At 35.0% G+C, this 25,636-nt stretch overlaps 3 protein-coding genes across 5 annotated transcripts in view; all 3 read left to right on the top strand.

Moving 5' to 3' along the window:
* The first annotated feature begins 1,143 nt into the window (after positions 1–1,143).
* On the top strand, positions 1,144–6,444 carry LOC103700770. The gene is made up of 2 exons (XM_039119255.1): positions 1,144–1,398; positions 6,122–6,444. Exons 1-2 carry the CDS (start codon positions 1,190–1,192, stop codon positions 6,210–6,212), a joined length of 300 nt encoding a protein of 99 aa, XP_038975183.1. The 5' UTR covers positions 1,144–1,189; the 3' UTR covers positions 6,213–6,444.
* Positions 6,445–13,707: 7,263 nt separating this feature from the next.
* On the top strand, positions 13,708–21,844 carry LOC120106278 (ALA-interacting subunit 1-like). The gene is made up of 8 exons (XM_039119254.1): positions 13,708–14,022; positions 14,530–14,588; positions 14,701–14,775; positions 14,862–14,978; positions 15,146–15,216; positions 17,588–17,888; positions 18,270–18,559; positions 21,578–21,844. The coding sequence occupies exons 1-8, from the start codon at positions 13,926–13,928 to the stop codon at positions 21,630–21,632; spliced, it is 1,065 nt and encodes a 354-aa protein (XP_038975182.1). The 5' UTR covers positions 13,708–13,925; the 3' UTR covers positions 21,633–21,844.
* An 855-nt stretch (positions 21,845–22,699) lies between these two features.
* LOC103720937 (ent-kaur-16-ene synthase, chloroplastic) overlaps positions 22,700–25,636 on the top strand; it is a 37,928-nt gene continuing 34,991 nt past the window's right edge. Inside the window, exons 1-2 of one of the 3 annotated variants that reach the window (XM_008810908.4) lie at positions 22,700–22,856; positions 25,152–25,302. In XM_008810908.4, the coding sequence (XP_008809130.1) occupies positions 25,179–25,302 (124 nt within the window). In that variant the 5' untranslated portion in view covers positions 22,700–22,856; positions 25,152–25,178. Of the gene's footprint in view, positions 22,857–24,712; positions 25,303–25,636 lie in introns of those variants that run through there. The other 2 variants (XM_026809954.2, XM_026809956.2) reach the window with 2 other exon arrangements.

The raw sequence follows: 25,636 nt of genomic DNA, 5'->3' as shown, positions 1-25,636 counted from the left end.
AAATTAAAAAAGAAATCCAATCTGATTTTTGGGGTCTAGACTTCCCTTACATGAATAGAGGGATTTTAATCAATTTTCTAGTGAATTGGCACACAAGAATGGGCAATACAAATTTAGTAACAACAAAAAGATAGATAAAACAGGATAAATAGATTAAATGGTTTTAGTGAAAGATGAAATACCAAATAAAACTATAATATTAAATAAATAGAAATTAAATAGAAATTAAGAAATAAAGTAGAAGATAGTGATCAGAAGTGGGTAAGACTATTTAAAAGGAAACAAAGATAGAAAAGAAATAAGTTTATTAGATAGAGAGAAATTAGTTTGGATAGCGACAAAGAATTTTATGCATTAGAAAGATTCTATTGGTTGTGCAATTTAAATACAAAAGAGAAAATTAGATTGGTTCTTTATATATTTTTCTTTCCAAGCGGCTCATGCTGATGACTAATATATGATGAAGTTTTTATTTATATCAACTAATATATTTTTCATTGGCAAATTTGACAAACTCAAAGGATCCTCCAAACTCTTTTTAATCTATAATGAATGAAAAAGGAGACTTGGAATGCTATTTTCACGAGTACTCCTAGTTTTTATTATTTTCTTTAAGGTGTCAGAGTTGAGTGGATTGAAGGAATTGCTTCATTTTCTCTATAATCAAATCATCATATTACAACATAATACAAGGCTTCAAGAGTATGCTCATCATCAATTTGTTTTGTTCTTGTTTATTTTTTTAGGTGGAAAATAAGAAAAATACCGAAAGTAGGAGGCAATAGATCTATACTACATATAAAAATGATGGTTTTGCAATTAGAAAATATCTTTTGATTGTACAATAACTTAACTATCCTAGTAGCTTTCTCACTCTATTAACTATCACATGCTCTCTCTCTCTCTCTCTCTCTCTCTCTCTCTCTCTCTCTCTCTCTCTCTAAGATTGGATTAGGTTCAACTCTATTTCTTTTACTTTAATTTGACCTAAAAAGATAATACCCAAATAAATCATACTCTCTATATAGATTGAACTCCATCACTATATATGCAAATGATAGTTTTTAACATTAAATAATATTTTTCTTTTGCTTCCATTTATCATAAGTTAATTTTAATGTTTTAGCTATTGTTTCGGGCCAGGTCCGGTCCATTTCACCCCCGGAGCGAGAGCGCGAGAGCGAGCATCATGAGCCTGAAGAGCCTGTTAACGGCGGCGGCGGTGAAGGGGGTGACGGAGGCGCGGGCACGGATTTTCGGGCACATCCTCAACCCGACGGGCAAGCGGTCGCCCCACAAGATCCTGAGAAAGAAGCTCATCGGCGACAAGGTCGCCCAGTGGTACCCCTACGACATCAAGAACGACGACCCCCTCGTCTTGGCCCGTGAAGAGAAGGAGTACGCTTCTTCTACGCCTCTCTCTCTCTCTCTCTCTCTCTCTCTCTCTCTCTCTCTCTCTCTCTCTCTCGTTCGTTCGTTCGTTCGTTCGTACGTATTTGCTGGCTTATGCTCCTATCTGTTTATGCCTGCCATGTTTGCTTTTATGCCTCTGCGAGGAATGTGGAAGAGAACCCACTCAGAATTGGCCTTGGACTGTATATAGATGCATGCTTAGGAAATCCATTAATCTAGAAGTAGTTGGACGATTATTTAGGAACTGGTTATGATTTCCGTGGGTCAAGCTGAATCCCAACGAAAAAAAGGGGTGCTTTTCTTTCTTTTCTCTTTATGCTTGCCATTTGTTTGGTTGTACGTTAGTGCGGGGACGCTCTGAGATGAACCCCCTTGTTTGAAGAATAAGCCCTGTTAAAAGAGTATTAGAAAAGAGAAAAGGGTGGATGATTATTTAGGAGATTCCGACTATGTTTGCATGATGTTGTATTCCAACTAGCGGCATCATTTCTCATGGAGTTTCTGTGCTCTGTGATATCCTGTAGGTAATCGCTTTTATATTTTCTTCGTAAATTTTTTAATGGGATTTTTCTTGTTCTTCATGTTATCTTGGTTGTCCACCAAGAACATAAGTAGAAATACACCTCCCTTGAGTGGATAAGTTTCAAAATGTAAAATTGTTCATCTGAATGGGAGAAAAATTACTCCATGGTTAACAGACTAAACGTTACCTTGTCAAGCACTTTTCTCTCATCCATTTGACCGAAGGGACCATGGCATTTAGATGTCCTCCAACATGATTTGAGAAGAGAAACTTTGGTGCACATTATCAAATATGACGTTATTACCTGCTCATCTCAAGAGGGATTGTGAGACAAAAGTTGACTGAAGTAGTTCCAGTATGCCCGGAGACGAAACATATTTAGCCTTCCAACCTGTAATCTTGAGAAAAATTTTGCCAATAAATTGCTCACAGTCGCTTCAGTTGATCCTTAGAGTCGCTTCTGTTGATTCTTGGATGTTGAAAGCCTTAGTAGGTTAAGGATAGCTGGGTAATGGGTATCTCCAGACTGTCTGTGATTCCGAAGTTGAGAAAAACAACCTGCTTTGCTATGATGACCTTTAAGATTGGTCGCTTTGGAAAATCGATCTAGAGCCACTATTGAAAATGCATGAAAGTTGAAACAATATGATTACATTATCCATGAATTATGGTAATTATTGGAGCTTCTAAAGTCTCAAGTCTCAACTTTATGCCTTCTTTCTAGATGGTAAATCAGCAGTTTAGATTAACTCATGAAGAGCAAACGTTCACAACTCTGTAAAAATTGGAAAGAAGTCCATGGAAGTTTCAGATTTTAGAAACTAAAAATGAGACTGCTATGTTTCTTGAAGATATGTTCAGTTCTTCACTCTTGATCTATACTCTTGTTCTGAATCAGCAGTTTAGATTAACTCATGAAGAGCAAATGTTCCCAATTCTGTAAAAATTTGGGAGATGGTCAATGAAAGTTTCAGATTTTAGAAACTAAAATGAAAGAACTATGTTCTGATCTTCAATTTTATGCTTCAAACTCTTGACTTTCTTTTATTGCAATTCACTTCCCTCAATTCCCTAGTTTTCACGGCCAATTTGCAGTTGACTCACTGCATCATATTCAGGCTTGTACTTGCCAGCCATATCTTCAATTTCTTCCCATATAAATTGTTCAAGACCTTCAATGCCTGCACTCATTACCTCTGTCATGGGAACAGTTGGAAGTCCTAATTGGTGCTCCTAATGATGAATCTGGCTCCAACACGTGATGACTTTTCTTCATTGTTGGTCAAAAATTAACCTTCATGTATCCATGCAATGTGGTCACTTATTTAACTAATAGAAGGTGAGAAGAGATCTTTGATGATAACGTAATGTTCCGGTTAACCAAGTTTTCATGAAGAACTGGAAGTGAAGTTTTCATCTGATCCAAGTATTCATTTGCTAAGACCAATATTCCTGCAGCCATATTTGGGTGTTAAGTGTGACCTACAATGATTTGCTTATTTCAGGCTTTCCATATCATTTAGGCTCATAGCACAAGCAACCTTTGTTATCTTTCTTAAGATCCACGAGCAACCTTCTCTATATCCTCTTGTCTGGACCAACCCTCATCTATTTTATGCTTACTATCCAGATCAAAACCACACTAGACAATCTGGATAGGCTCGAGTAGGATCATAAGATTTATATGTAAATTATGCATCATCTAATCCTTTGGATCATAAGATCCAACTTAATCCTGTTATTTTCATCTTCTATAATTTACTGGACTTTATGGTTTTTAGAATTTTATTTCTAGTAAGCCCAATCATGTAAAATTAGCAAACATTTTAGCATTTTCTTTTTATTTTAGTTTCTAAAGTAAGAAGATTTGGTGTTTATGGAACTAAGATCATGGAGCAGAATTTTCATATTTTTAAAAATACTAAATAATGTGTATGTGCCAATGCACATACTGAAAGAAAAATATAATAACAAATATAACTGATCATTATTTAATATTTAAAAAATAAATTGATATTTTGTATTAGTTTAAAAAAATAATAATTGAGGAGATCTTTAAATTGATATGTGCCTCCATCAATAACTTCTTGTAAAGATCTTTTAAATTGTCTAACTTGGAGCAGCAAGTTAGGATTAGGAAGATGATTATTAAAAAATTTAAAAATAGTCGTCCCATCCAAAACAGGCAAATGTAGATCTGTTTTATGCAAAATAATCAGTAATGTTATATATTGATATATTGGATGCCATTTTGCATTCATTTTCCAAAGTAAACGTTGGTAAATAATTTGAAAATTCTAGGCAGTCACAAACACTTGTTCTCTATGCTCACATTGTATTGCTGTTGTCCATCCATGTGTAAGCGGATGATAGTGATTGACTTGGGATAGATGGGTGCCTGGAGTATCCGACTTCTTTTGGTTGATTCCTCACATGATTATGTGTGAAGAATTTGATCAGGAGAAAACAAAGGACATGAGTTGTGATTGCATCTTAAATGTAGGATAAGTATGGAAATAAATTTACAAGGATTCAAACTACAACATCCATAATATCTGGTACTCTATATAGTTGCGATTGCGTCTTAACGTGGGGTGCGCATAGCTCTTAAGTGGGAGCAGAAGAGGAGTTTTTGGACTCTTAGTGGCTGAGGATGTAATTCAGATGAGAGGATTATTAACATAATAAAATTGATTATGAGTGGAAACATATGTAATTGGGAGATTATATGTGTGGTAGGTGATATAATCTAAAGGGCTGAGATGTACTTAATAAGATCAAACAGCCATAACTGCTTGATACTGTTTTAAGGGCTGAAATTTACTTGATAAGATCAAACGCCATAACTGCTTGATATAGTTTTAAGGGCTGACATTTACTTGAGAAGGTCAGACAGTCATAGTTGCTTGCGGACAGAAATTTATTCAATATCTCTTGTCCTTGAATGAGCTGAAACTAGGGCATTTCAACTTGTTCACAATCCATATATTTGAGTAGTTTCATTTCATTGTTCAAAATCATACAGGCTTAAAAAATTTTAGTTTTCTTGAAATAATCAGATGTTGAAATCAACTAGTACTTTCATTCAGGGTACACCTTTTGGTTGGGGGAGGGAGAGTTGCCACTGGCTCTCCGTGAGCTAGTGTTTTTTGACTTTATTGGGTGTATTCGTACACGTACTGTATGAGAACCCGTTTTCAGCCAAAAAAAAAAAAAAAAAATCAACTAGTACTTTTATAGTTTAATGATATCTTTGAGGCATTTTGAGCATAGACTGAAAATTTCAGAAATATTCACTTTTTGTTCGCCAAAATATCAAGCCATACTACATAGCATTTGCAATGGAAATTCCATCAGGTTGAACCCGCAAGTTCCTGAATAAATTAAGGAACATGATATGTAGTTATTCTTACCTTAGGCACTTGTTATTTTAGCCATTGCTGAAGTTCATATCAGACTGTCAATAAGGATATCCTGACCGCACCTGCATGATTTAAGAGGAAAATGTTACCATCTCTATATGTGATTGTTGAGCGTTATGCAACTATTTAGTTAGTAACTTTGTTATGCAGCCTGCAAGCTGGGTATAGTCCTGTGGTGGTACCCCTCCTCCATATGGAATCTGTGGATTAGATCTAGAGAAAGCTGACCCAAGTGTTCTTAGGTAGTTTTTGCATCATTCTTAAAGAAAAGATCAAATTGTCCCCATCATAGTTTGAAAAAAGAAATGAAAAGAAAAAGAAAAGAAACTTTGTTATGTTGGGTTTGTAGTTTACTTGCTTATTTGGCAAGTAGGGCCAATAAGCATGTCGATAAGATAACAAACAAAATGTAGTAGAAACATAACCAAAACCTTTGGTTTGATTTGTATAATATTTCAATGATTTGTATATGAATGAAACTTTGAGCCGCTTTGATTTGTATAATAACTAACAAAACTGTGATTTGTTATGTGGCAGACTTTGTCAATATTTCTTTTTTTTCTTTTTTAATTTAAAATGTTTGTTTCTCAGAAAATCTGGAGATGGTGCTGTACATAATTAGAATATTTGAGACTTGTCATCAGATGCATCTTCCTAGAAGCATTATAGTCCTGAAAATGCTTAACATGGTTGAAATTGCATTCGTAATAAATTTAGTCAACATCATTAGCTTAGATATGAATGGGTATTTTTTTCATTACAGGCGGTTGGCTAAACTTGAAATGTTGAAGCGTCGTGGAAAGGGTCCACCGAAGAAAGGCCAAGGAAGGCGTGCTGTTAAGCGCAATAAATAATTACATCATCGTTGATTTTTTTTATTTTAAACATGAATCGTCGTGTTCAAATGTTGAAGGTCTGTATTGGGTTTTAATTCCAGATTGTTAGTTTCAGGGATCATTTCTCAATTTAATCACCCTTCTTTTCTCATCTAGTATGCTAAAACCTTAGTGCCGCTAGTATTTGGAGGTATTATTGGCATTGAATTATAATCACACCATCTGACCTATTGTATGGGTTTGCAATCTAGTCCTCATTATTCAGTGTCAAATTAAAGCTCATTTATGTGAGACATTAGGACAAGAGTTGTGATTCTCCAGTGCTTTGGGGTGTTTGATCATGAAATCTACAGAGAAGATGATGTATATTTTATTTTGTGGGAACTAATTTTTTTAGAGAACCGCCAATTCGATGTTAATTTTGAGTGGAGCAACCCAACCCGCAATTGACTTACTCTAAGCATTTGCGGATCTGGTAGAAATAGATTTGGTTCATAAACAGATTTGGTTCATAAACAAGTCCACCTATCTAAACTCAATTATTAAATGGACTGGGTTTGGGTTTAGATCTTTTGATCTGCTTAATTCATTTTAACCTATTTAATAATTAGATCAAGTTGTGACCCAATCCATTTAGCATGTTTAAGACTCATTTTAACTTGTTTCTATCTCATTTAACCTATTTAACCCTTTAAAACACAAGTAATTTGTTAAGATCTACTTTACCTGGTTAACTCATTTAACTTGATTTATTCTATTTGGTAAACAGGATATGCAAGTCAGGTTGGATTATCTATTTAATAAACAGGTTGGATTGGATTATCTATTCTGTTTGATTTGATCCGTATTTGAATCGATCTAACCTGATTGCCACTTGTAAAATGAAGATGAATGTGACAGATATTTCAATATAATTAAGTGTCAGGCTCTTCATCAACCTAAGTTTCAGTTTTAATATTTAAATTCAGCATAAATCTTTAAATTTAGTGTGTCACTCCATAGTCTCACATTGCAATAGTTTGTTAGTATCCACCTAGCTGATTGTATGGTTGATATGAATAAGCCAATACACCCAGGTGACCAAGCTAGCCGTTAAAATAGATATATGGTCGGCTGCTCTGGTAATGGATTCTTGGATGGTATGTGATCACAACAATGCCATCAACAAAACATCGTCCATCTAAACAAGTTGGTTAAAATGGCTAATCTACTAACAAAGATTATAAATCTCATGCTAATTCACCAAGATATAGTTCTTATGAGTAAGCACAATGTCTTAGGCAATATAAATAATTGTGCACCTATTACAAACTTTATTCTACAAGATTGATAAAGCAAGCTTGTTTTATCATGCTTCGTTTTTGATATTCTAAAAGAAATTGCAAGTGTACCCATATTGTAAGTGCTTTTGAATCCTCGTGTGAATTGGCCATTCAAATATGAAGCCATGCATTGATTTTTTTTTTTATTGCCAAGAAATTTGAGCCATGTAGCTTAGAATAGAACTCGTTCCATCTACTTTGACAAACAGTGACACATTCACTGATCAACCAAAATTCTCATCATATTTCTAAATATTCTTGCTTTTGTAGAGTTCTAAGGAATGCCTTTCCAATCAATAATGATGCCATCCGCTGGCCATATAAGCCTTTGTATTTGTAAATATTTAAGTTCCAGAGCATACTACGTATGGTTGCATGAAATCAATGGATGGAGGCTCATGTTTTTGTCTACTTTATAAGATTACTTTAAGCAAGACATAGTGAGATTTTTCATGCTGTAAGCATCACAAGATGTAAGCCGATAAATGTCTAGAAATTGGAAGAGTAAAAGTTTTCAGCAGCAACAAAGTAGTCAAGATCAACTGATTTAGTGGATGCTGTAAAGTTTCAGAAAAATAGTAAAAAGCAGATGACTTGGCTATACAGTGAGGACGAGGCACACTCAATGGAGGTTTCAGTAAGGAGCCATTAGGGTTATATTCAGTTGCAAAATAAGTTAGCAATCTGGAGTAGATAGGCTGAGTTAGTCCTAATCCACTGTATGCTATAATAAACTACTCCAACATATTGGGTGGAATACTTTACTCTTGGTTCGATGGAACAAAAGCCTCTATAAGTTTTCTAAATTATTTTTTGCCCTCGGAATAAATTGGTTAATTTTCTAGTTTTTTAAAGGTTTAATAGGAATAAAAAGTTTAAAGGAACTTTTTCTATTTAACTCTTCTTCAACTCGTGGCCAAATATAGTCTAGGGGGGCATTTGGATTGGGGTCAATCCAAGAACCAAAAATAACCCTCTTTATTGCTCACTGATCTCAATCACATGAGCCTCCATCCATTGGTTTAAGAATGTAAAGAAAAAATAACAAATGAAGTCATTAAATTGGTCCATAAATTCAGCATATAGTAGAGCTAAGAAATGAGATCGAATCCACCAAATCCTGCCACCCATAAGGTAACATAATGTTCAAGCTCTTCAGAGCTTTCTTAACTTGGCAGACAGAGAGTTCTATTTACCAAGAAAAGAGAATGGAGAGCTTGGATTCTCTTGAAAAAGTAACTAATAAAAGGAAAGTAATAGGCCTTCTTCCCCTTCTCACCTGCCACTTTTATTTTATTATAATTATTATTTTACGAGGAGAATGTGAGAAAACCAAGGCTTCAAGTTGTATTTTTCTTCGTGCGAATGAATGATTTACTTTCTTTCACAATATCAACCATTGGATCGCATAATAGCCGCTTTGAAGTTTATGAAGGCTGATAAAAAAAATGAAGTGCTTTAAAATATGTGTAAGCTGTGATCCAATAGTCGACGTGACGAAAGAAGATCAATCATTCTTTTGCAGGAGCGATACAACTCGAACCCTCTTCTTTCTAAGTTAAGAAGGCTTGGTAGGATTCAGTATGCTATGGTTCATTGAACCCACATCCCTTACGATCTCCATAACCGAAACATAGATTCCTCAATGTGAAGGATGAGATCATTGCATTAGAGTCATTATTATTAGGGTTAAGTTAATCAATTATCTCATATCTAAATCTCAACTCTCCACCAACCTCTACTTCTCCTGTCTTAAACCCAGTCCACACAAGTTCCCCCCACATCTGGTCATCCCTACGTTTGCATCCACCTACTTCTCTTCCTCTTTCATTCCCCCAAGCCTAGCAAATGTTAACCCGCTCTCTCTCTCTCTCTCTCTCTCTCTCTCTCTCTCTCTCTCTCTGTGTGTGTGTGTGTGTGTGTGTGTGTGTGTGTTGAGATGAGCGAGGTGCATCCAGAGGAAGGAGGTTTTCCATTTTCTTTTTTAATCAACAAGCAAAATGGAAGCTCCTCACTATGCTTGAGAACTCTGAAACGATACCAAACTGGTTCAGTCATGGATGGAGAATTCCAACTAGAGGTGACAAATCCAGCTCACAACCGACATGCTTTAAGCAAGTGCAGGTTTGGTGTAAAATATGGTTCGCTTCATAAATGGATCTATGTCCATTTATTTAATTTGTCTGATTCAGATTTAGACTTTTAACTTGTTTAATCCATTTTGACCTGAGTGAATGTCATGGCCTGATCTATTTAACTCATTCACGACTCATTTAATCCATTTAAAACCTATGTAATTCATTTCCATCCTGTTTAGTACTACCTGCTTAATCTTTTTAGATCGTTAACTCGTTAAAAATTTACCTAGCCTATTTCACCTATTTAACCTGATTCGACCCGTTTAGTTAATAGGCTATATAGATTGGGTTAAATTACTAGTTTAATAAATAGGTCAATTTTAGATCTACACAATTAATCTATTTAATAAATAGCCTTGGATAGGTAAATTTTTAACCTGGTCCGCATCCAACCCTACTCGCCCATTATCAGCCTCCTATGTATTTGTTTTACAATGCGGAACATATCTTTTCTTAATTAAAATTTATTATCCAATGTTCAATAGATGTTAATAAAGTTTGAAACTTTATATTTATTATGATTTATTTAATTGTTATATTGTATTTTAAGAATAATTAGAAAAAAAGAAAAAGAAACTGTACCAAATGCATCACACAAGACTGGTATTACTAATTTGGTATTAATGGTGTAAGTTTCTTCTTGGCCATCATTAAATTCATTACTTAATGTGCAACCAAAATTTGGCTATTGCAATTACTATATTTCATTTTAAAAATAACTGGAATAGGAAGTAAAAATCATATCTCATACATTACATAGTGTCGGTATTCATAATGCCAATGGTAATAATAAGAGCTTCTCTATAAAGACTTAGCTTGTGTAGGACTCCACTCATATAGACGCTAGTATTAATGATAGAATTTCTGTTTACTAATTGTTAAAGTTTATTTTTTAATACGCAATAAAAACTTAACTACCGAAACTTTTTATTTATTATAATTTATTATATTATTATATTATATTTGAAAAATAATTAAAAAAAGTAAAAAGTGTACCTCGTGCATTGCACATATCTGTTTTTTGAGCAATGTTTGGAAGCTTTTGCTTTATGGACACAGAAAAAAGTTCTGCCACATGATGTAAGGTGATTGGTGTAAATCACAATACTTGTCGTCGAGGGTAATTGAATATGAAACTATGCTTAGTGTTTCATATTCAACCACATGATGTAAGGTGATTGGAATTTTTCAAGTGAGAAGTTTGAGTGGGTCTGCCCATCCTCAGTGTTTGATGGCCCGAAAGATCCTTAGATAGACTGGTCTGAAAATTAGAATTTTTAGGAGGTCTTGCCATGGGTCAAGGGCAGGAATGAGCTCCATGACCATCTGATCTCAGGTTGAATCCTGGATCACCAAAGGCAAATTATTGTTCTGATTATCTTTGGAAATTATAATCTGCAAATAAAACTCGAAGCAGCAAGCTAATCTATTTGCATGAATGTCCATTATTTTGATGTCAACCATCTTTTACCATGATTTGTGCCAAACACAAGAGAAAGCTAACTTCCGAGAAGGCCATCCATATTTTAACCGTGTGTGCGACATACATCCCAAATAGAGCTGATCATAGGCTGGGCCTCTGGATTAAACGCTATTCATTTTTATTGGGCTTCGGGCTGGGCCTATATAAAATTTGATATTTTCTATGCTTAAGCCTCCACCCATGATCAGCTTTAATCCCAAATGCTGCCACAAACTTTACATTCTATCAAAATGCTTCTTCCTTTGCAAAAAAAAAAATAAAAATTCTAATTAGTATAAGCAAATACAATTGCAAGTATTCTTGCATTTAAATACTATAATTGGAAGCTAAAACCTTAATCTACATTAATGCTGCTTTTGCATTTGATACCTGTTATATTTTTCAGTAACGGTCTCTTCTCCCTACCAAACTATTGCCTCTTTTAATTAATACATCTCATTAAATTTAATTCAGGTTTTATAATGTCGCCAGGCAAATTAAAAAAAAAATCAAAAACTAAATACATTTACTAAATTTATATAATAAATTATTATTATTATTATTATTATTATTATTATTATTATTATTATTATATATAATATATGTGGCCCTTATTGAAGGCTCAACCTGTATTGGTCTAGGACAAAGCAGCCGCTAGGAGTCCAAAGGAGTCGTTACCTTAATCCAGACTCGAGCTTGATACTTGAAAAACCAAAGAAACAAACTCTGTTTTCTAATACTTTATGAAACAAAGTTTTCCCTAGCAAGAAGAAGCACAGAAAACAAAATCAACAGTAACATATAAGAACACCCCGTTTCCTCGTTGCATCCCATCAACTTCGGTGATCCGGTGGCCTTAGACTAATCAATTCTCTCTATCAATATATGATATATTTTTTGAGATTTTTTTTTTTCATGTATACTCTCGTAAATATACAAAATTATATAAATATTTTCATAAAGATGCTATTTGCATGTATATCCTCATAAAATATTTTTTTGTATTTACACCTTTATTTATTTTTTAATATATATCGATACCATCTAACGTCGTTAAAAAAACAAATAGTCTAAAATTAAAATGACTAAAATACTCTTACATGTAGACCTATAAGAAAATTTATAAGAGGATGCATGCAAATAGCAACTTTGCGATAGTATTCATACAATTTCGTATATTTAGGAGGGTATACACTCAAAAAAATTATTAAAAAATGTCAACACTTGATTGACACTTGCCGAATCTTTCATAATTCGGTTGGATCGACAAGTCAAAAAAAAATGCTAAGTCATGCAGTCAATTTTATTTGTTTTTTCATGATTCAGTTAGATCCACAAATCAAAAAAATGCAAAGTCATGTTGTCAATTTTCTTTGTTTAAGATCATAACTCGGTCAAGTTGATATATTAGGTGATCATTTTGATAATACTATTCTCTATTGAATTTTGATATAATTATCATTGTTGAGTCTATGATATATATATATATATATATATATATATATATATATATATATTATTTTTAAAAGATTAAAGCATGTAAAATTTAAATTAATTATAGATGTTTAGATCATTAAAATATTTTTTAGTGATTTATAAATGTTGAGTTGTTATTTGTTTGTTGAGACAAGAATTTCATGAAGGCATTATGATTTATTCCATTAGAATTGATATCAACATGGAACTATGCGGCATGCTAACATCGATCTTAGGGCATATACTCAAATGATGTAAATCAATTCTACAGAAAATAATTTAGTTATTCTTAATTGAGAAGAGCAAAAAAAATTTAGTATTATCATGCCGTATGATCCCATGTTGATGACAATTCTTATAGAAGAAATCACGATGTCTTGGTGAGATTCTCGCTTAACAATCAAAGAACACACCATTTATAAATCACAAAAAGTTGTTTATCGATCTAACATCTATAATTAATTTAAATTCAATATGCTTTAATAACCTAAAAATATTGAAGAATATATAGATATCATTATATCTACAATGTTAATTAAATCAAAATCAAATGGGAGAATATAACTACCAAAATGATCATCCAATATTCCAACTTGAATGAGTTAAAATCTTAAATGAAGAAAAATGACAATATTACTTGGTCTTTTTTTGACTCGTCGATTCAACATAGTCATAAAAATATTCGTAAATCTCAGCAGAATTTTGATTATTTTTTAATTTTTCTAGAATATATATTTTTCTAAATATATGAAACTGCATTAGTACTCTCGCAAAATTACTATAAATATGTATAATTTTATAAAATTTTCTTTTTGCATGTCTATTCGTACATATTTTTTAAAATTATTTTAATTTTAAATTATTTATTTTTAATGGCATTAGATAGTATTAATTTATATATATAATTAAAAAATATACATATAAATAAATATTTATAAGGATAGATATAAAAAAAAGCAATACACATGCAATATCGTATATACATATCTATCCTTATAAATATTTATTTTATATGTATATTTTTTAATTAAGAGGGAAAAAAAACGTCCATCTCGTTGGACCTGGTGCCTTTCGAACCACGTCATTGTTTCCACCCCATACGTTGACCGCCCGTCTCTCCGTCGCTCGGCTCCGACCCGGTAGGTTGACCTTCCGGTCCATCGGCCGTCTCTTCTCTCTCTCCCCTTTTCTCTTTTCTACTCTTTCCACACAGTTAAACGAGAGGGAGATAGAGAGGCTAGTTTAAGATAAAACAGAGAGGTTTATAGAAGGATTTGGGGGTTTTTCCTCTTCTTTTTCTGCCTCTTGTGGAGGTTTGTTTTAGTGTGGTGGCATGATGAATAATTTGGGGGCTTCTGCGGCCGGGTCGAGCTCGGGATCGGGATCGGGGGAAGGGTCGGCGCCCAGGAGGAATTCCAAGAGGCCCAAGTGTAATCTCTCGTCAAAATCTCTTTTTTCGGCTGTTCTTTGGAAGAAATTTTATGATTATTTTGGTTTTGAGCCCTTTATTTTCGGTAGGTTTTTCTCGAGATCTCACTATAGATACTTTTGATCCATAATTATCACTTTTTTGGGCTTTTTTCTTGCCTTTTATTCTGTTGTTGAGATTTTCTCGTATCCTAGTTTTGAGGATGAAGATTATGCCAAAGAAGCTCCCTTTTTTGTTTCAAATGGTTTGGTTAGGTAGATTATTACAACACTCTTTGGTTTTTGTGGATCTCTTGAAATTTGCTGATTGCATCAAATGACTTGCTCAACTCCTCTTCCTTTGCTGCTAGTGAGGCTGATTTGATCCTTCGACTTGAAAGAATTTGATTTTTTTGATAACCTGGTTTAATCCATGTACTAGAACAATTGATTATTGATGAGAATGCTACAAACGATTCCTGATTTGCAACAGTAACTTATAATTGTTGTTCGTTTTCTTGCATGCTCAGATTCGAAATTTACTCAGCAAGAACTCCCAGCTTGCAAACCGATCCTTACTCCCCAATGGGTTAGTTCTGATGGCCTCACAGCCTCATGACTTTCGGACAAGTTATTGGTATTAAATGTAGCTTATGGATTGGACAGACCTAACTGACAGCTGCTGCACTATCTTTCTGTAGGTGATCTCGGTATTTACACTTGTCGGCATCATTTTTGTCCCCATTGGCGTTATTTCGCTTATGGCTTCCCATGATGTATGCTGAATTAATTTTGTTTTAGCTGTTTGACCTCCAAGTGGCAACATTATCATTAATGTGTATATGCTTCTTTCCTTAAATAGGTTGTGGAAATTGTTGATTGGTATGACAGTGCATGCATACCACAGAACATGACTAATGATAAGGTTGCATACATGCAGAATGCAGCAACCGATAAGACCTGTACCAGAACTCTTAAGGTAGTGAGATCTCTTAAATATATGAAATTTGTAGTGTGACTAGTTCATAGCTGTGACTTTTTGTTTTTCTATTTATTTATAAGGTCAGAGTATAGAGGGTATCTAATGAAAAAATTAGTTCTTCAATGATTAGAATGCTGTGAACAAGAAACTGCTGTTTCTTGCAGGTTCTCAAGAATATGGATCAGCCTATTTATGTGTACTATCAACTTGATAACTTCTATCAGAACCATAGGAGGTATGCATAACACCAGCTTTTGAGCAAAGTTGATTAGCTTCTCCTTTTAAAAGTGTATTCATGAAATGATAAATAATCGTTACATAATGTTGTTTGCTTTTTGACACAAATTCCATTTCTCAGCACATGTTATAGTTCCTCAAATATTGATATCAATGCCATGTAAGTCTAAGAAGAATTGCTCTATGAGGGCCCTATCCATTGACCGACTCGCACTTGACTTGGGCTTGTGGGCCGGCCCGAAGTGGCCAGACCTAAGGCTCCCGTGCCCTGTGGCACGATGCAAGCAGATAGGAGTCTTCTTCCTCCTCCGATTCTGGCAGAAATCGGAGACTCCTAGGGCAAATATGAGTTCATCTAGAACTCGGGGACTTCGCCTATTTAATCCCCCTCCTCCTTTGAGTTCCACCACCGGAATCACCAAAGCTCGGCCTCTGATTTTGGCCGAGCTTTGCCGCTGTCTAGGACCCATGTGATCTTGCGGTTGTGGGTGAGGAAAATAACTATGGTAAAGGTTGATTAAGGGGTTGATCGTGATGATTTCTTTTTCTCCTTTTTCTCTTCTTCGGCCGACCACCGTTGTTGGTGTTACCGCGGCCAAAGGGCTGCCTGTGGCCGTCGTCGCTGGGGGTTCAGCCGCTTTGGTGGTTGCCACTGTCCGATCCAAGAACAGAGGGAGAGATTGGCTCTCCCCTATTTTAGGAAAGAAGAGAGCCTCTCTTCTCTCTCCTCTCTCTACTTTCTCTCTCTAAAAAAATTATGGATCCCAGTATAGGATCCTGTCGACTCGATTTACGAACCCGAGTTGACCTCCATGAAATGAGTCCTTAAACTGTCTTGGTGTCCGAACTGTCTATTGGACCGATCATTTCGGTCCTGTTGAGTGTTCCTGGAGTTTACTGATGATGGACTTTGTCAAACGACCTTAGCCCTGATCGAGTCCATATTCTATGATTCATTGATCGAGTTGTTTAGACCTGACCTGCCTGGAGCCGCCGAACATTGTCACCCAACCAATTGTTTTCTTTTCTTATTATTTTAATTCGAATATAAATTAATCTCACTTTTAATGTCTTTAAATAGGTCTAGTGGAGTTGCCTAGCGAAGTCTCACAGTCTAAGACAAAAGCGGTAAGTAGATCTTGCTCTCATTATTTTTCAAATGATCATATTTTTCGTGCATAAAATTTGCTTGCGGAAGTATCATGCTTTATTGCGAAAAATAGTTTTATAAATATTTTGGCGAAAATAGCTTTGTTATGAAATATGAATTTGATCATACCATTTAGGATTTTTCGTCTATATATGTGTATGTTTTAAGAAAAAGATATAAGTTTTCTAAAGGCTCTCATATAGCTATGTATGATCCTTATAATTAGAAAAATTGACATCCGGAGTTAGCATCCATACGAACACAGGCCTCGTCAGTGGGTATAAAGTTGGCATACAAAGCAAAAATCTTTGTTGATTACGAACACGAACCCTGACATGGATATAAAGTGACCGTAGCATGAATATCTATGAGTAATATTTTGAACTATGATATGGCTAAATGGTAGAAGAATGATTTATGTATATATTTTCAAAATGAACTTTGAATTATGTTTATGAAATATGGATGATTTGTTCATGCATGATTTGTTTTATGACTTGTTTTAATATACTGTACTAAGAAATGCTTTATATTTTGTAAAATCTGTTATTTTTCCTAAATGATGCATTAACATGAAAAAAAACATATGCTGGAATCCGATAAGGTAATGTAAGATTTACTTACTTAGCTGTGTCGCTCATATATCTCTATTTTTATTTTTCTCTCTCTAGACAAATAGGGTCAATAGGGACGAAGAATTTTTCGAGCTTGGAGTTCATGCTAGCAAGCTTGGCGATCTGTATAATAGAACTTTAGTTCTTCAGTTGATTATGAATTTGTAGCTTAGAATTTTTTAAATTTTGAAGATTATGGGTTTGGTATTTATGTTTGGATTTAGTTGCTCTGAACCAATATTGGTTGCATTTAGTGGATAATGAAATTGGATTCCTATTTATTCTATTTTCTTTGAGATGAATTTGGAAGTTAAGATGGATTTGAAATCTAAGATGTAATGTTTGGCTTCGTATTATCATGGATTGTACCCCTTGGTAGCACGGTCGTGTCATGCTCCGGATCTGGGGCGTGACATACTCCTTACTAGTAGTTCCGTCATTGGATTAAATAGTTTCTATATAAACACCATATCTCGAGCAATGCTTTATATATTCAACAAAGAAAATATAACCTAGAGTGCTTTAGATTCTCAACCAAGAAAATGTATAAGTTATGGAGATGCAGATACGGTTTCTGCTTAATTGGTACATTCATTTAAATTCAGGTATGTAAAGAGCCGGAATGATGCACAGTTGAGGTCTGCTGATGAGGCAAGTGAGACTAGTGGTTGTGATCCTGAAAAAACCACAGCAGATGGTTCTCCAATTGTTCCTTGTGGCCTCATAGCCTGGAGCTTATTTAATGATACTTACAGCTTCAAACAGGGCAATGAAAATGTAATGGTGAATAAGAAGGGCATTTCCTGGAAGAGCGATAGGGACCACAAGTTTGGAAAGGATGTCTATCCTAAGAACTTCCAGAATGGATCTCTAATTGGCGGTGCAAAACTTGATCCAAACAAATCCGTAAGTCTTTTCTTTATTTTCCTGCTTATATTTCGTACAAGACATACATGGGGTTTGTGTTTAAGACCACTGAAGTTCTCCAGCATCTCTATAGAGAGGCTATTGCTACCATGTGGGTTGATCTTGAATGGAGAATAATATAAATCTCTTACATCTTCACTAATGCGCACTATTTCTCCATCATTCTAGTTAACTGCTGTCCTCTTTGCTTCCTTAATCGTTTGCCCTTATAAGCAAAACCTCTCTCTCAGATGTCCCTACTTTATATCTGTTGGCTTAATTTCGCTTGCCTTCTAAATGCGCTTCCTTGAGTTTTCTTGCTATTAAGTATATCTTTTGACTTTACACTATATTGATCTTCTTTGTTTCGTACGTAAACAGTTGAGCGAGCAGGAGGACCTCATTGTTTGGATGCGTACGGCAGCCCTTCCAACATTTAGAAAGTTGTATGGGAAGATAGAGGTGGACCTTAAAGCTAATGATTCTATAACAGTGACATTAAAGAACAATTACAACACTTATAGTTTCAATGGTAAAAAGAAACTGGTGCTTTCTACCACAAGCTGGCTTGGAGGAAAGAATGACTTCCTTGGCATTGCATACCTCACTGTTGGAGGATCATGCTTTTTTTTGGCTGCAGCATTCACAGTGGTATACTTGGTAAAACCAAGGTGAGTACTGCTATAGATGTCCATCAGCAACAACCAATATTAGAAGAAACTTTATCTAACATTTTCAATGCCAACTTCGCTCTTAAGATTAAAGATGGTTTTGTCATAGCTAATCTCGAGTACTTGAGGAAAAGTATGTACTTTTGGTAATACACTTTCTTATTTGCAGAGTTGACATGCTTATATTTTGAGAAGAATAATTTTATTTATTAAAGCACATCCATTTGTGATCATGTTGAAAGGTAACACATAATTATCTTATTAGATGAAACTTTGCTTCCATAAATTGCAATGTGATGACAACTTTTTGGGAAGATCTTCATAGATGCAGAAATTTTAACATTGACTGGTCATTATCTTAAAGAATTTTTTAATTAATCCTTAGATCCTACATCAAAACATGGATGACACTATGAAGAGTAATTGGTACTTTGGTAGAAGTAGTTGATATTAGATCAGTTCAAGAAAATTAGTGTGTAGGTATTGTTAATTCATGAATGACTAAACCAATACCATTGGAGTTGGGTCAGGCCCCATCCAGGGAGGAGAAAGTAAACCATGTAGACGTATGTAGCTCTTTTACAATGTTGTTTAAAGTATGCTTATGTAGCTAGTTGTTGATCCAATTGTTTACTGAGAGAGACAAACCTTGTGTGGTTGGGTGTGAGATTAGGCTAAATATCGTTAATAGACTTAACCTTTCTCTTAAACAATTGGATCCATATCTAAGAACTACAACTCCTCTATGGTGGCTTTTTTAAATCAGTAATAGTTGAAAGGCTATACAGTAAAATCATAGATCCTTTCAAAATGTTATTTTAGCCAATGGTGATATGGGAAGAGGTCAAATCCGTGGATCATTCGTGTCAAGATGAAGTTTATTTACATGTATAAATGGAAAAGATGGATTATTATACATGTGTATCATACCGAAACCTCGTTGAGGGTCTAGCACATCTCTTTCGAGGTTTACTTGCTTCCTCCTGGACAAGTTTTGAGTTACTCGGGAGAATAATATTAGTTGAATGAGGTGTCTTCTTTATGAGGTAACAACATTGTCATTATTTCTTACCTCATTGTCAATATCTCTTGTGCCTTTTTTAGCCAATTGTTCATATCTCATTACTGTACTTGCACCAGATAGCTACATTTCTAGCATTTGTATGTGCTCAATATGGCAGTCAAGGTATACAATATTGTATGGTTTGTATTGTGCTGACACCCAAAAATGGATGCTTAGGTGCTTAAATGGCTACTTAAATGGCTTTCTGTTCGTCAACCCTTCAATGGTGCCTGCTTCCTGTTTAGCTGCTCCTTAATCTGCCTGGCCATTTTATTGTCCACTTTGTTGCTTAAGCAGCTGTATAATCCACTTAACTGATTAGTTGGGACATGTTTATAAAGTGTATGTTTGCAAAATTAAATTTATTCGACTATCAGTTTAAAATTTTATTAAAACATCAAAGTATAGTTTTTGTTTTATTTTAAAGAGTGTTTATTTCTTTCAAGGCATTGCATGACCTAGATCTTCGTTCATATAAATACACCTAAACATGCTAAAATGTGAGAAAAAGTAATCTTTTGCTTCATTTGCATCTGACCTTATGGTCTATTCTAATGATTATCGAGCTGGTTTTTTGGTAGCTCCACCAGTTAAGGAAGGTTATTGTTCTCTTTGATTCACTATTTCTTAACTTCACTTTTGACCTTTCTATATTTAAATGCTCTCCTGTTTGTATTTTTTAACATTCATCCATGGCAACCAAAACACTATTTATTCTTGTCTGGACTAACTACTACCGCTACATTATGTCTGTATTGTGGTACCTCCTATGACTTCTATATTATTTTTTTTTATAAAACTGATAGTAAGTTAAGCCCATAGAATGAACATATAAATTCTAATTAGGTAACTGATTGTGTTTAATTATTGTTATTTTTAATTGTCACTTTTATGTAAATGACATTTTCTAAAATCTGTATAATTTTAGCTGTTCAGCGGTCTAACATCCCATTAAATGCATAAAATCATTTATATGCTTGAGGACAATCTTTAACGCCTGTTTATGTACTGGCATAACATGTAGAAAGATATTATTATGTTCTCTAGGTATGCAAAAATATATGCCGTAAAATCTTTCTTCTCCCAGGGGCACATATGTTACGAAGAGACTGGGATGTGTCTAAAGCACGATTTGATAAACTCTAGGTTGGTGAGTGCAATTCGACAGTTGATGCCTCTGGATTTGAACTGCAATTCTGATGGCTTAATTTGTTTGTTCCAAATCAAGTTTCAAGGAAGTTGGGTGGCTCGGATCTAGTTGAGCCTAATATGTCATGTTGGTCTGGTTGATTTTCTTAGGTTCTGTTGGTTAGCTATATCAATTAGGATTGGTCTGAATTCGAGTGGTTCTGGTCAGGTTGGGTTGAACCAAGTCAAATTGGGTTCTATCATACAGCTTGTGGATATAGTATCACATATTAGTGTTGTATCAGTTGTCCTTGGAGGAAATGTTGTGGAACCATGCTGTGCTCACACATGTTGCAAATAGGCAAGGAAAGGTTCCAAACCCTCATAAATTTATTTTTGTTTTCTCATGCAAACTGTTTTGGCTATACAATGATCAATACACATCTAGATCTAACACTACAAATTATCTGGCATGTACATATTCACATGAAAAGCATGCATTTTGGTATATAAATAATTAGCCACACTAGGAAGCAAAAAGGTAACAAAAAATGGTCAAATAAGTATCAATTGTATCAATACATGTGTCATTACGCGATGGTAAACATGCTTTAGGACGAAGCAATGCTAGGTTGATCTGTACATCTGACTTGCGATGAGTTGGTACTAGTGAGGCTTTGGAATGTAGTGAACATTTGATTCGGTACAATACACTCTTGACTCTGGAACTTGATGTCAAAGTTAACTGAAAGTAGTTTGAATGTTGCAAAAGCAATGTTATATTTCTTGTTAGTAGTGTCCTTGATTTATTCCTTCTAATTTTGCAGGAAACTTGGTGATCCTTCATATTTGTCATGGAACAGAAGTCCTCTAGGATATTAATGTCTCCAAGATTTGTGATATGATCAAATGACCTGTCTCATATTTTGGCATGTATATTTTCGTCTACTCAGATCTATGGAAATGTATATGAGTTGCAATTGGCTATGTACCTGAGGAGGGGGATGGATTTGTATGGAGAGGCTAGACTTTCACTAAATGCATGTATAGTTTAGTTTAAAGAAATCATACATCTTCTTTCTTTCAGTGCCAAATTATGACTCTGGCAGCCCAGATATTTAACTTTGTAATGCTAATCCATTTTTTACGAGGATATGGTTGTTCGAGATCAAGGGAACAACAGATTCCTCCATTGGCCTCAGATTTCTTTCCACCAACTGAAACACTGGCTTTGTTTTTCAACTTGTTAAGCGAGACTTTGTCTCAGTCGGCATAAATCTGTTCCTCCGATTGCTCCGCGCGGCTGGTGCAGTGCCTCCGTCCTCTAGCGGTGAAGAGTCGGCGATGCGGAGGCGCAGCTGGTGCAACAAGAAAGAGGGGCTTTCCAGCGGATTCGAGTGCCTGTATGTAGGGACTTATTGTGCAGTGCGCAGCTATCTGAAAGAGCAAATGCTCGGCGGACAAACTTGAAAAGTTTTCATTGTGCTTAAGGTCAATGAGATTTCTATGATTTTAGCGTTTTTATCAAGTTAATTTTATGGTTTTCAGAGCTTTGCTTGATAAATTATACGTAGTTAAGCAATGTAGTCAGGTGAATGTTTGAGTAAAGCCTCGGTACAGAACATTATTAACCATGCCAGCACAGAAATCTATATATATACACATACATACATAAACATATATACGTATGTATACATACGTACATACATACATACATGTATGTATATATATATATATATATTTTTTATTCGATACCTAAAGCATTTTAATTTTTACCCAGGCTTCTCGAATTGAGAATAAAAAAATTATATATGTATATATATGTATATAATGTAGATTCCTTTACAAACTGGACACATATTCCCTCAATAAAAAGGCAAACCGGACGCTTAGTGGGGACCACAACCTATGGCGTCTTGTGCCATTGAGAGCGTCCTTGTCGAGGCTCTCCCCTTCATTTAACGGGCTTCTACCTTTCCCCGTGGCTTCTTCTTCTCTCTCTCGATTCTTCATGGCGTCGGTTTCTAATCTTTGTTCCTTCAGGCGCAATCTCGTCATTTGGACCCGTTCGACGACATGACGGGTTGTCGCCCTCGTTAGGTGTTGGTAATGTTTCTCTTTCATCTTTTCCCCCCTCTTTCTTGATATTTCGATTGTTAATAGTAATTAGAATCTGACCCGGAGTGTTGAGCCGACCGGTTAACTTGGGCTGGTTATTCAGATTGGATGTCAATCTTTCTCAAGAAAAACGAAACAGATTGTAAATGTGTCAAAAGTACGGAACTGGATTTTACATCTGTTTTGTTCCCCCTCTCTACTATCAGTTACTTTATTAGTCGATCTTTGGTTGAGGGATGGAATTTATTTCTTATCAGGAGTGAGCATAGTTCAGTTCATCTCTTCATGAATTTTCTCAAAGGGGAAAGACTGTGTGTACCCTTCTGTTTTGGGATGTGCAGTTTTGATCATTGGTTTTCATGGAAACTCTGAATCATAAGAATGGAATTGGGGGTACTTAGCTGTATCTAATCGTGCCAGACCGGCACAGGTCGATAACATGCGAAGGGCAAGTTATTGCAGCTCGCATGCAAGCCTAGTGTTGGCAGAGGACATCATAGCATGAGAGGCATGACCTGGAATCGTTGGCACTTGAACCCTTGCTAAAGCCAGCTTAGATTGTTGCAATGGGGGATAATGGTACGGGCACGCAAGCAAGCTTCAAGCTTTCAAGGGGGTATGCACAGTTTCTCATCTTTTAAGGGAAATTAGGCCAGTTAGACACACGAAGGCACACGTGTATGCGGAGAGTGTCGAGCTAAGATTCTCATGGTATTTATCGAGATTTTAATCCTGCAAGTGTAGATCCCATGATAGGCATGGTGTGCATTGTTCATCATTTGAGCTGTAACATTTGAATAACTGAAAGCAAAAAACATCTGTTTTGGATGTCCCTTATGTCTGCATCAAGCGGACACAAAATGAACAACTTTAATAGCATCGCTAGAGACTGAGACAGGATTATATTATACGGGTTGCCAAGGTGAAAAAATTTCTCAAAGATAATAAATTGACCTAACAAGAAATATTTACTTAATTTAATCTTAAATTTATAAAAGATTAATGCTCGACATTATGAAGCAGGTCAAGACAGTGACATCTAGGGGATCGAAACCTATTCCATGGGGAGTACCTCCAATCTCCATTGAACCTCAATAGAGGTAGAAGCAATGTAAGCCAATAGCTTATTGATTTATTTGTCTTGAGATAAGGGAGTTATAACAAAAAGAGCATAATGTGAATGTGAGTAACAATATATGCTTGATAGAGAGAGAGAGAGAGAGAGAGAGAGAGGTGCTCTATAGGGTATCTATCATGATAGCAATAGGATATTAAACTACAAGACAAAGAAAGTCCTTATCAAAACAAAAGCAAAAAGAAAAATAAAGAATGATGAGAGAGAAAAAGTAGGGTCCTGCTACGATGATGTAAATGAAAATATATACATACATATATATGAAGAAAAAGATAAGGTAGAGATTAGAATACCTCATTTTTCTCTTTTATTGCAATATTTCTCTCACACTTAGGAAAATTTATGAATTTTTTACCAATATTTTAAATCCTGGAGGGATGGGGGTTGTCCTGCCCATCTCGTCTTATCCCCTGAGAAAATAGGATTGGGATGGGGTTAGGACTCCGAAAACCAGCCATGTCGGGAAGAAGAATAAGAAAGGAAGGAAAGAAGAAAAGAAAGAAGAAGAAAGAGGAAAGGAAGGAAGAAAGGGAGGATAAAAAGAAAGAAAGGAAAAACAGAAGAAGAAAAGGAAGGAAATAAAGGAAAGAAGGGAGAATAAAAAGAAAGGAAGGAAAGAAGGAAGAAGGGAAAGAAAGAAGAAAAAGGGAAGAAATAAAGGAAGGAAGAATAAAAAGAAAGAACAAAAAGGAAAGGAGGAAGAAAGGAAATAAAGAAGAAAAAGAAACAAATAAAGATGGAAAGAAATAAAGGAAAGAAGAAGGAGAGAGAGATGGAGGGTTTTTACCTCGATCGACACAACCACTAGGATGGGATTTAAAGCCTTGAATTTTACCATTTAAAGCAACACATTATTTGAAATAGTACGGTTTTTGGAGAAAACATATACAATTAATTCCAAAACAATATTGTCAAAATATGATTCATAACTAATCATCACTAATATTTGGTTGTAAAGCCCCTTTATTTCGTTCTGATTGAAGTTGTTGGTCTTTTATTTGCATCGGATTGGACACAATAGTCTATATTTTGTAATACTATCTAAAACATCCTCAAAAATTATACTTTCTTTCTCCCACTTTTTTCACTTTTTGACCCTTTTGTTTTCGTCTTTTGGTCTTTTTTGGTATGTCTTTCCCTCTTCACAGTGACACATTCCAAACCATAGCTCAGTGATGATGCAGTTCCTTTCTTTCTCTATCGGTGGTTCCATTTGTGGCATTGGATGTCGAAATATTTGTATGCCTAGTTTGAGGATCACACAATCCACAAGAGCAGCTGCTCCTGAAGGTCTGAAAGGTATGAAAAGTTCCAAGAAGTTTCTTTGTTTCCATTTAGTTAAATAAAATGAATATCTAGGCATATCAATGAGTTTTCTAGGACTTGGTTGCAACAGTTCTATTTAAAAAAGATAAGCAAGCTGATGCTATGTTTCATATATTCTTGGGTTTTCATCTTATTTGTGTCAGATCTATAATAAATTGGAGGATTTTTTTCTTGCCTGCAAAAATCATTTAGTTCTTATTGTAACTTTTATTCGGAAAGATATACTGTTAAAATGTATTAAAGATTGCATCAAGTGATCTTGCTGGCTTACATCAGTCTAAAAGGATCATTATGATGATGATTATTA

Source organism: Phoenix dactylifera, unplaced genomic scaffold, assembly GCF_009389715.1.
Source record: "Phoenix dactylifera cultivar Barhee BC4 unplaced genomic scaffold, palm_55x_up_171113_PBpolish2nd_filt_p 000515F, whole genome shotgun sequence".
Lineage (NCBI taxonomy): Eukaryota > Viridiplantae > Streptophyta > Magnoliopsida > Arecales > Arecaceae > Phoenix > Phoenix dactylifera.
The sequence above is the reverse complement of the archived record's forward strand: the minus strand, read 5'-3'. Positions and strand labels throughout refer to the sequence as shown.

Bases quoted from the DNA above. Each gene is read 5' to 3' on its own strand.
- LOC103700770 (XM_039119255.1), top strand. From the start codon at position 1,190: ATGAGCCTGAAGAGCCTGTTAACGGCGGCGGCGGTGAAGGGGGTGACG. The intron at 1,399-6,121 runs GTACGCTTCTTC...TTTTCATTACAG, and splicing joins TTGGCCCGTGAAGAGAAGGA to GCGGTTGGCTAAACTTGAAA.
- LOC120106278 (XM_039119254.1), top strand. From the start codon at position 13,926: ATGATGAATAATTTGGGGGCTTCTGCGGCCGGGTCGAGCTCGGGATCG. The intron at 14,023-14,529 runs GTAATCTCTCGT...TTGCATGCTCAG, and splicing joins GAATTCCAAGAGGCCCAAGT to ATTCGAAATTTACTCAGCAA. The intron at 18,560-21,577 runs GTGAGTACTGCT...CTAATTTTGCAG, and splicing joins GTATACTTGGTAAAACCAAG to GAAACTTGGTGATCCTTCAT.